This window comes from Wyeomyia smithii, chromosome 3 (assembly GCF_029784165.1).
Source record: "Wyeomyia smithii strain HCP4-BCI-WySm-NY-G18 chromosome 3, ASM2978416v1, whole genome shotgun sequence".
In the NCBI taxonomy this organism is placed as follows: Eukaryota; Metazoa; Arthropoda; class Insecta; order Diptera; family Culicidae; genus Wyeomyia; species Wyeomyia smithii.
The window spans coordinates 27,232,453-27,243,376 of NC_073696.1; the positions used below are offsets into that span (position 1 = coordinate 27,232,453).

The following is a 10,924-nucleotide window of genomic DNA, read 5'->3' on the forward strand; positions in this document are numbered from 1 at the left end:
TAACGTTTGTTGCTAAACTAGTTTACAGCTGTCGACTTACTTATTTACTCGCGAATTAATTGCACTGTGAACATTTTGTTTCTCTATTTTCATGTTCCAGTCTTTTTGAAATAACTGTTGAACACATATACTGCCCATAAAAGCATAAGAGTCCCGTGTGGAAATACTCACAATTGAGAAAATTGCAGATGAAGTTCTAATCTTGAATTGGGTTGTTTAGCTACATCAGTTTTTTATATCATCTGAAAGATCTGCATTTTCTGAGTAAAACGTGATTTAAAAAAAATTCTATTGTTGTACTTCGCTTTTTAAATCAAGATTAAAAACTGCTCGAAATCCCTACAATGACAGCTCGCCCATATACCAACTGTCATTGTAGGGATTTGGAGCGAGTTTTAATTCTTCATTTAAAAATCGAAGGATTATAGGCCTATTTAATCGAAACGTGTAATGCATGTGCGCCACCTGGTTAATTTTCGAAGAACTAACTAAAAAGTGTCATAGACTTGTTTTCTTGCTGTTGTGCATTTGACCGGGTGTTTTTTTTTCGATTTTTATTGAGTTTTACGGTCGGTGATTTGCTTTAACATGAAGTCATCGGAAAGTAAACGAATTTTCCATTCTACTGGTATGTAATTCTAGTGTTGTAGGCTATCGCATTTATAATAACTCTTCATTTTTGCTTTAGCTCATTGCGGTTATGTTTATCTTTGCAGGAGAAATCGCGGTGACAAAAGCGGTGAACATTACATTAGGGGATATTTTGGACTACATAGGAGATTCCATTAAGCCGCTTCGAGAAGGGCAATCTGTTTTTGAATCAGGTCATGTTGTGTGCATCGGTTATACAAATGAAAGTGATTCCATGATTGGTATTTGTGGATTTGTGCCCCAAAGTTCCCATCCAGGAGACGTTCCTCATGAAGTTAAACTGCATATTGGCTACGATTTCCGTCATTGGATTCTTCGATGTGTATGCAAAGCGGGTACCGCTAGATGTAAACATATTGTCGCCTGTTTGCTTCATCTCGCTAAGTAATATTTCTACATACTTGATAATTACTAAGAGTTAATCTAAATCGCTATTTCCAGCACTCGCTTTGTAGAATATTTAACATGTACCAGCTCTCGCCAAGCATGGGGAATTAGTAAAAGCGAGAAAACTGATTTATGGAAAGCCAAAGTTGTCAGGAATCTTTGCTGTGCCAGGAAGCATTCGGAACTTGCGGTGATTGATCTTGGCAACATGAGGGAATTGCTTAAACAAGGCTTTGATCGTATTATGGATGGTAAGTTTCAAATTATTTTAGGATGGTACTGAAGTAGTTGAAATATGACTACCTATTTTAATTTTTACAGCTTCACCCGATTCCGCTGTCAAGAAACACATCACCGGAAGAGAGCAAACATGTCATAGATTTCCAGTAGGACCACTGCAAACAAATAATTTGGACAAGTTTTTGACAAAATATGAGCTTCGTAATTTAATTCAAATTTCGGATCAACATCCTACGCATTCAATAGATATAAAATTTGTTTCAGATGACCATAAAATGTTTTATAAAAAACATATAGTCAAACCCTTATCAGAAATTGTAGGGATTTTTATAGATACCAAGTTGCAAGATAATAGCAGCTGGAGGTTACATCGATCAATAAGAATAACTGGAAGTTCTTGTTATCAGTTATATACTTATTACAAAAACAAAAACGCAGATTGGACAAAAAAGATACAGTTATACCTATGTCCCAAATCTTTGCATACAAAAGCTATTCAGTATGGTAAACAGGTAGAACAGTTAGCATTAGATTGTTATATGAGGAAACGTAACCCTTTGATCAAAAGGTGCGGTTTTGTGATGAGTTTTATAGAACCATGGATTGGTGTAAGCCCTGATGGTGTAGATCCTATGAATGGAGTACTGCTCGAGATTAAATGTCCATTGCTTGGAGCTGACCATAATATAGAATGGGTAATGAACGAATGTAAAACCACAAAAACATATTTACGTAGAACCAACTCAGGGCTTCAGCTGAATAGGAATCATAAATATTTTGCACAAGTACAGCTTGCTATGTATGTGTTGAAGCTACATAAATGTGATTTTATTATTTATTCAAAGTTCGAAGATGATTTCGCAATTACAGAAGTTGATTACGATGAAGAGTATGCGTTACAACTAGTAAGTGTATTGAAAATCATCTATTTCTCATACATGTTATCACAAATAGTGGGTAGAGTGACTAATGTTTGTGCAGGTTAAACTGATAATTTAATATAATGAACATTGAAATACTGGATAGAAAATAGAAACTGGTGAACAAAGACCGAGACGAAAACAAATTTGGAATTTGAAGTTGAGATTCATTGTCGAGGTCACGTTCGTGTAATTATAAGTGAATGCAATTTTGATTTATATACTATACTAGTAGAGCAGAGAAAAGGTACTGGATAATGTGTAGATGACACATGCCACATAACACATAAGGTTGTTAGTTACTCGACTAAAATCTGTAATTTTTTAAATAAGACAAATTGTAGAGATATATAACATTGCTGATCTGTATTGTCGTAAATTATTTACAAATAAATCATTCTAAAACTTATCGTCTTGTAATATAGGAGCTGAAAGATTTACTAATCCACATATAACGGTCATTATTTCATTTACGAGACCCAACATGGATGTTTCAATTGAGTTTTGAAATATTCCGAAAAGTTTAACACGTTGAAATACGCGCTCTACGTGAATCCTTGCTTTGGCAATTCTCTCATTCAATATGGCATCAGCAGGAGTATGACGCACGGTTCTCAGAAAAGGTGGGATATGTAGACGAATACCTTTAGCTAAACACTCATTTTCAATATTAAAGCCCTTGTTCACCATAATCTCATCTCTGAATGCATCGAATAAGGACACAACGTTTTGTTCATTGAATATCTGTTTATCTGAAGCTTTTCCACTGTATGCTTCACTAACAAAACTTATCATTCCCGCAGGGGTTACTCCAATTAAAAATTTCACTGTTCTCCTTCCTTTATAATTAGAGAAACATGCGATACGACAGTTGATACACTTGAGTGTCCCTACAGGAATTTCTGTGCAATCGAAAATTCATCGAACATTTTCGAAACCCGCTCTAAAACATAGTGGAATATTATAACCAATTTCTTCACGGCTTGGCCAGTAAATGAATTGTCGAAAAACTTGAGCTAAAACTTGTGAAGTATGATTAAAATAATACGAAGCAGTTGCTGCTGATATATTAACCAGAGTTGACAGTGCTGAAAACGAGATGTTTTGCTTTAGCTTCGATAAAGTTAAGATAACCCGGTCAACAGCGTGTGCCTTGAACCGCTTCTGGTATACTTGATCTTCTAATGCTTTAACAGATATACAAATGGCATCTAATTGCTTCAGTGAAGCAACTCCTGTCCAAACACTTGCGTCCCGATCTGATTTAATTAGACTCGTGAGTGTGGCTTGTTTGCTAAATTTAAAGTTTTTTTCGCGAGCCTGTTCAATGAAATCGATCGGATTATAGTGGAGTACTGGATCGTCCTGCTGATATTGAACGTCGGTATAAATTTTATCCTGTTCATTAGAGTTGTGAACATGGCTTATTCCACCATAGGCATCAGCATATATTTGACCGTCGTTCAATGTTGGATTACTCGAGCAAAACTGTTGCGGTCAGCATCCGAAGCATTATTCGCCAGAAACCCATCCAAAGTACTCGAATGTTCTTTTAATTCTCTATCGCCATTACCGCTGAAATCTCTGAACGATCGAAGATCATCAGGTATGCCTGAAGAGGATAGATCATGGTTGAAGCGTCTCCTACAAGACACACGAACAATTTTACTCAGTTTTATATCATGTGTGGTTCTTGGTGAAGGTAAATGTTTCGATGGTATCGCACTCGGTTTCAGGCGATTTCCTCCTGAAATCATACAAAAATTAAAGAGCCACGAAAGAAACATAACTGTTTTTTTTCTGTCAGTAATCTTACCTGCTCTGTAATCTGAGGGTAAAAAGTGTCGGCTGCATACTCTGGAATATTTCGTCGGGGTCGTGACTCTACGGATTGCATGCTTCCATTGCTTACAAACATTTCTGTCGTTGAAAGGAAACATGTGTACTTTTATTCCATTCCCAGCTTTTGCAGTGCAACCAGTAACAAAACACATAGTTCTACTGCGAGGAAGTGTAAATGGAAAAGAGTATCCATGCTCCGGTGTGACATTATCGTCATTACAGCTTGAGTGTACATATATTTTGGCCTTGTGTAGAGGTTTCTTGATCTTCGCACCGATAGCTCACCGTGGAACAGCAGTTGACTTAAAGTACTTCCTTGTTACTATAATATATATATATATATATATATATATATATATATATATATATATATATATATATATATATATATATATATATATATATATATATATATATATATATATATATATATATATATATATATATATATATATATATATATATATATATATATATATATATATATATATATATATATATATATATATATATATATATATATATATATATATATATATAAATAACATACACATACTAGAATATACGTAAACATAGTTATGCATTACCAGAAAATAAAAATTTACCTAACGACCAATCATCTTCACGAAAATGTTTATGGCATATCATCAATTCACGCAATACTTTGTCTTCAATATTGTTGGTAAGCTCTAGCGATGATATCCACTTTTTACGAATGGCATCATTATGAGGAATTTTGACCAAACGCTTCTTGGTTTTTACATTGCATCCAACCACCCAGCATCCCTCTTTAGGAACTATCTGTTTGGCAATGCATCCTTTCGAAATTATCGTTGGTGTTGCTTGTGCGTTTAACTTTGATCGCTTATATGTAATAAAATCATCTGGAGAAAAATGGTTACTGCATATCCGATGCGCTGGATTACGCTCTAATTTTAGGATCTTTTGCATCTCCATAGGCACAGGATACAAAACTGGAGCTCGGGTCCGGCAAGAATGAATTACGCAACGTAATTTCACATTCTTTAGTTTTGCTACCTGGAAGATAAGTTTTGTTAAGAGTTTACGTGAATTTGTAACTTACTAGCAGTTTTGATTTACCATATTTTATGTTTTATTTCGATTTTTTAGTTTTTTTTAAAGTAAAACACGAGTGCACTAAGCGATGAATGCAGATCAAGTTAATATTTACAAATTTCTGCACTTAATTTGACAGATTCATAATTGCTCAACACTTTTTTCACAGCAGCGCCATCTCACTAGAGTTTATCTTTAAAAAGGCGTATAAAGTTTTATAAAATCACGTTTTGCCCAGAAAATTACACTCTTTCAGATGATATATAAAAATCGGAAATCCGTGAATAGCTAAACAACCCAATTGAAAGCAAATAACTATGATTCAACTAAAAGAATGTTTTATTCGTCTTTATGTTCATGAGTGGTAACATTGTATATTTCTAGGGAATTTTAAGATCTTCTGGCTTTATTTTTTCTCTTCATACAAAAAATAAAAGCATATCAGTCTCCACGCATTCTAAGACGGCCAAGGCATTAATTATCATTCCTTCACACTTAGTTTCTTTTACCAAACTCAGCAAACTTTTAACTGAGTCTTCAACAGCTGAGCCATCAGTAATCTGTTCTGTAATTCATATGCTTGATGAGCGGTATTTTTTCATTGTTGCTGAACCGTCAAATAAAGAAGACAGCTTAGCAAAAATTTACAAAGCGTTTTTCAAAAGTTGCTGCATGAGTCGGCATTTACAAAGCTGAAGATTCATCACAAATTTACAAGCGTTCCGTAAAATGCAACTTAAGCTTTTTCCCGGTTATAATAATATAAATCTAACTATTCCTATAGCTGTTATTGCAACCGATGAATAATTTCATACAGGTATTTCGGATTGTTTAGACCATTATACTGATGTTTCATGCATATTCGACTAAAACCAGATACGTTTCATATCATGGCGAATAACACATTTTATCAAAGGCTTCGAGTAACCTAATCTACTGAGGTGAATTTGAAAGCACAATACCGGTTTTTTATTTTATTTGTCCAAATGGCTCATAAAACACTTCAAATAACACAGCCACGAAACTTTTTAGAAAATCTCAAAATGGCAGACTTCTGATGTGCGATTCTGTTTTGACAGATACAGATGCGGACAAATTACCGAACAGTAAAGTTAAAATGAACAAAAGTTCAGTAAAATAAATGGAGGTTTTTCAGCAATGTTTTTTTGCTGAACTCGTTAAGTGAATTTTATTGAACAGTATTTCGGCAAAAAAATTAACTGACATCAGTAATTTTTCTGGAAATTACGGAATGATCGAGAAAATTTCAAGTTTACTGAACGCGACCGGAATAAATATTACCGAACAATTAAGACGGAAATAAGTGTGTTATTGCGACTGTCACGTGAAAATTTCATTTCAGTTCAGCATCGTGGACCATACGAATTGCATTATAGTGACTTGGTTTCAACGGGTTGCAACATGAACCGGTGCATGGTATTTACCAACAAGCAACTAAAGTTGATAGACGAGAGATCGTTCGACATAGAGTTTACAATGAAATTCCTAGAGTCCAGGAGGAATTGATGCAGACTGTTAGGCTACACTTCTGAACATTTAAATTCCACTCATTCCAGATGCTAAGAAGAATTTCTAGAAACAGTTGCCAGAAAAAACTTTACTTAAATTTTCGTTTTTTCTTCGATCAGATCACATCGGTTTCAATCATTGCTAATGTCTCTAGCTTATTTTTAATTGAACCTCGCAAACATGAACTGTGTTTTTATTTATTTAAGTCAATGATATTTTTATGTGACCACTTTTATTCTGATTGATCGAATATTTACTTAGGGTGGGACTCGTATGCCTTTATTTTCAGTATGGGACAGGCAAGGTTTGGTATTTTTCCAGTATTTTCCAGAACAAACTTTCAAATTTGATCAAGGCATATGATAATTTGAACACAATTAGAATCATTGACAGCATAAATTAAAATTTACCTAAAAGTCATATGGGACTCTTGAGCTTTTATGGACAGCATAGTGGAAAGCATTTCAAGTGAAATTGTGTTTTCCTACGCTAACTTATAGCGAATTTCTTTGTTCCACTGTGTGCGCGCAAAATTGCCGGGGAATAGTGAAACGTCATCGCCATTTAAGACGCAAGTAAGAAAGAAATGCCAGAATATTGTTACGAATTTAACACGTGCGGTGGTGGGTTGAAGCTGACAAATTTTACAGTGCGCTTCGGGCAGCACGGCAGGTCAAAACTGGGTGAAAATCGAGCGAATAGAGAAGGGTTTTGACAGCAGTTAGTGCATTTTCAGGTCAAAACGAGGTGAGCTGGTGGAATAAGAAAATTCGCTATTAGTGTTTTCCACATTCCCGTACAATCAATAACCATAAAACGTGCCTAACAACTAACAACCTAACAACTAGTCCTAGGAGGACTAGGATATAGTCCCGACTGTATGGTGTATCGTTAAACGATATGGATTATCATCCATTTATGATTATTGATTATGCGAGTTCGCTTTTACCGGCCTGAGTACTATTAATCGGTATGAGTAAGAAACACTTTTATTTGATCACTTTCTTTTAGCCGTGCTTGGAGACGACCTGGTGACACGGGCTGAATGTCGACTCCCCTAATTTCGTTTCTCTTTTGCTTTCAGAAACGCGTCGGACATTATAAATATTCAAAACAAAATTTATTTATAACAAAATCATTGTATAGTTGCAAGATTAGTTACTGCAGACATAAAATCCTTGTGTAAAAACAGTGATTTCCTCTACAACATGACGGCAATTGATAAAATTCAAGTGTTGGACTCCATCGAAAAGGAGCTGATCATATGCCTACAAAGTGCAGGTATTTTCCCACCGGTATTCAATGAATTTCCTATCTCAGCACCGCTTTCATCCTTATCCACAGGTCAAGCCTTGCTCGAGCTCAGTAAAGAGAAAACCAGCCAGAAAGCGACCGAAACCCACACCAATCAGTTTCTGAAATCGTTAAACTCAGTAGAATCGAAGCTTTCCGAGCAGATTAACTATCTGACGCAGGTTTCCACCGGACAACCACACGAAGGCTCCGGTTACGCCGCGGCTAAGGTGCTCCAGATGGCCTGGCATCGCATTCAGCATGTCAAATCACGCATCAAGGAGCTGGAAGAGTGCAAGATGAAATACTCGAACCGAATGCCACCGACGCAACAGCGAGTCGGTGCACCAGGACCGGGACAGCCGGGTGCTTCCAGTACGGGCGGTGTAATGCTGTGATTGGTTAGAGTAAAAAAACAGAGGTTTCGATAGCAAATTGGTTTTTATTTTTCGACTGGTTCTTGGTTTTGTGTTTGAGGCGTTTGCAAACAAAGACCAATTCCGAAGAAGTTATTTTCCACCACAAATCGAACGCACTGCAGCAGCACATTTCGCTCATGCCGTATGTCCGGTTCCAATAGTTTTTCTAGCATTGTGTTCTGACGGGTTTGACGCAGCTTGCGGTAGTCTAGAATGGGTCGTTCAACTCGAACTTGCTTGGAAGCAGGGGCAGATGGTACCGGTTGCTCTGGGTTGGATGCGTGGCGACGCTTACGGGTTCGAGGTCTTCGTTTGGAAGAACTGGGCTCGGTTATATTCGCTTCGCCTTCTAAGTCGGGTAGGTTCTCGATGATAGGTCCTTCTAACATTTCCTCTACATTCACCGATAAATTTGACTCGATTTCTCCGTCCGATGAATGTTTTTCTTCTTCAACTTCTCCGTCACTTATAGGAATGCTTTCCGGGTTGGAAAGCTGCGATTGATTCTCCATTTGTACAAAAATTTCTTCTTTTTGGACATCTGGTACGGTATTATGTTCCGATAATTCACCTTCCTCTTCGGATTCACTTTCACTTCCGTACGCTCCGAGCAAAGATAAAGCATTTACGGGCTTTGTCTGATAGTTTTTTAAATCCGAGGTACCTTTGAAGGAAACACGGGGCGAATTATCTTCGCTATCCGAATCTGTTTGTTCCTTTGACTCAAAATCATTTCGTTTTCGAGAGCGTTTTTTGCCTCTTGCCCCGAAGCGGCCTCTGCCTCTGCGCGAATTAGGTTGCCTATCATCCCGCTCGGTTCTGTTGGGAAATCTACTTTTGTTTTCTTCGATGCGTTCACCTCGCTTGAAACGTTCCTGTTGAGCTTCTCTTCTACGTTCGACGTTCTCCCTAGTGGGAAACCGTTTTCTTCTCTCTTCGCGCCAGCTGGCAATCTCTTCTGGGCTTTGTTTGGTTTGCATTTGAGCCTTCTCAAGTTGCTTGGCCTCGTCATGAGCAAGTCTCCAATGTCGCTTCATAGCGCTTGGGTGGCCTGAATATTGACATCCTGGTACCTGACAGCGTTGATGGGCATTCAAGTGGGCTTGAAATTCTTGCTCAGATCTACAATTGACATCGCATCCCTCACACCAGAGAGACCAATCCACCTGTAGTAGTTCCGGGATCACATCTTTCTCGAAATGCGGTTCATGGTGTCTTTGTTGAGGTCCCTTTAGGAACTGATACTGATAGTTGTCGCGTTTGTCCCCACCGCGACCACCCCGCCCTCGGCGGTAAGAGTTGAGAAATCTCGGCGGCACTGTTGAGCCTCGTGGTCCGTACATTGGTGGCGGCTGCTTTTCCCGTGGCAGTAACATACCGGACGGGGTTGAAAAATGCGGGTTGCGTAGTTTAGTGAAACTGTCCAGTGATTTCTTGGTTTCGTCACCGAATTTCGGCGCCGGAAACCGAAACGGGTAGTCGCTTTCGGAGGCCATGCTGCTAGTTTCGAGTGCCGAGTAAATAAGAACAAAATAAAACCGGCCGGAGCGAAAAGAGTAACGAAACGTGCAAAACTAGTAACTGTCAAAAATATTTTGTTTATTATGCCCTGGCGGTGCCTAAGAGAAGAGTGGTCAAGATGATACCTCGGTTTGCTCCAGGTTTTTTGCTCCAAAAGTGATTGGTTGATTTTGACAGCACGCGTATGTGACAATATTCCAAAAGGGTTCAGCTTGCCGTGTTGCTAAACAGCTGGTGTTTGACCCAATCATTGAGTAAGTAAAAGTGAAATATTGTGGAAAAAAGAATCGTTTGGTCGTAAATTTTTATCGATTTCCCAAGGATGCAGAACCTTATCGACAGTGGCTAAAAATATGCGTAAAATCTGAAAAAGATATTCCAAATTTGAAAATCTCTCGCAATAGTCGAATATGCAGTGAAGGTATTTCTTTTTATTATTATGTTGTTTACAGTGGTGGGCGCCATTCCGCTAATTCGCTAATTAGCGACGCTAAAATTCAGTTAGCGATTAAGCGATTTCGCTAATTTTTGAGCTGGTTAGCGAAACTGTTAGCGTCGCTGAAACTTTGGCCTTCGAAACGCTAATCGCTAATTCGCTAAATATTGTAGAGAAGCGACAATAGAAATATTTGGAAAAACTGTGGATTGCTGATGGCGTACGTAAATTGCTTCGAAAGATGAACATACTTTACTGCGAAAGTTACTTTTGTCAGTTTTTTTACCCTAGAACGGAGTTCCAGCTATCGTACAAGCCACAGGAGCCTTTCGAAGAACAAGCACAAGGTCTAGATTGAATTTTCGCCACACCAAGAACTTTGGTAAATACCAATGCGCTTGAAATTATGACAACTTTGGTTCTACTTTTTCGATTCAGATAATAATTGAATTTTTATGAAAACATTCCTAAGAGTATCTATTTTCAATGCAAGCTAAATAACTTTTGTTATTCTTGTTTTAACAAAATCAAATATGAATAACGTTTCGTGAACCTCTTACTGTAAATAGCTTTAAAAAGTAATTATTTTCGTTTGTTTAACCAAAACA

The 10,924-nt window shown here is 37.5% G+C and overlaps 3 protein-coding genes across 3 annotated transcripts in view; 2 read left to right on the forward strand and 1 right to left on the reverse strand.

The window, feature by feature from the left end:
- LOC129728189 (uncharacterized) overlaps window positions 1-2,037 on the forward strand; it is a 44,673-nt gene extending 42,636 nt beyond the window's left edge. The window contains exons 10-13 of the mRNA XM_055686605.1: window positions 717-1,035; window positions 1,093-1,289; window positions 1,360-1,479; window positions 2,015-2,037. Of these exons, the coding sequence (XP_055542580.1) occupies window positions 717-1,035; window positions 1,093-1,289; window positions 1,360-1,479; window positions 2,015-2,037 (659 nt within the window). The remainder of the gene's footprint in view (window positions 1-716; window positions 1,036-1,092; window positions 1,290-1,359; window positions 1,480-2,014) is intronic.
- A 5,664-nt stretch (window positions 2,038-7,701) lies between these two features.
- Window positions 7,702-8,375, forward strand: LOC129727742 (mediator of RNA polymerase II transcription subunit 11). Its single transcript, XM_055685867.1, has 2 exons — window positions 7,702-7,928; window positions 7,992-8,375. Exons 1-2 carry the CDS (start codon window positions 7,856-7,858, stop codon window positions 8,336-8,338), a joined length of 420 nt encoding a protein of 139 aa, XP_055541842.1. The 5' UTR covers window positions 7,702-7,855; the 3' UTR covers window positions 8,339-8,375.
- LOC129727741 (FMR1-interacting protein NUFIP1) lies at window positions 8,371-10,169 on the reverse strand. The gene has a single exon (XM_055685865.1). The coding sequence runs from the start codon at window positions 9,853-9,855 to the stop codon at window positions 8,383-8,385; it is 1,473 nt and encodes a 490-aa protein (XP_055541840.1). The 5' UTR covers window positions 9,856-10,169; the 3' UTR covers window positions 8,371-8,382.
- Between the last annotated feature and the right edge of the window lie 755 nt (window positions 10,170-10,924).

Bases quoted from the DNA above. Each gene is read 5' to 3' on its own strand.
- LOC129727741 (XM_055685865.1), bottom strand. From the start codon at position 9,855: ATGGCCTCCGAAAGCGACTACCCGTTTCGGTTTCCGGCGCCGAAATTC.
- LOC129727742 (XM_055685867.1), top strand. From the start codon at position 7,856: ATGACGGCAATTGATAAAATTCAAGTGTTGGACTCCATCGAAAAGGAG. The intron at 7,929-7,991 runs GTATTTTCCCAC...CCTTATCCACAG, and splicing joins CATATGCCTACAAAGTGCAG to GTCAAGCCTTGCTCGAGCTC.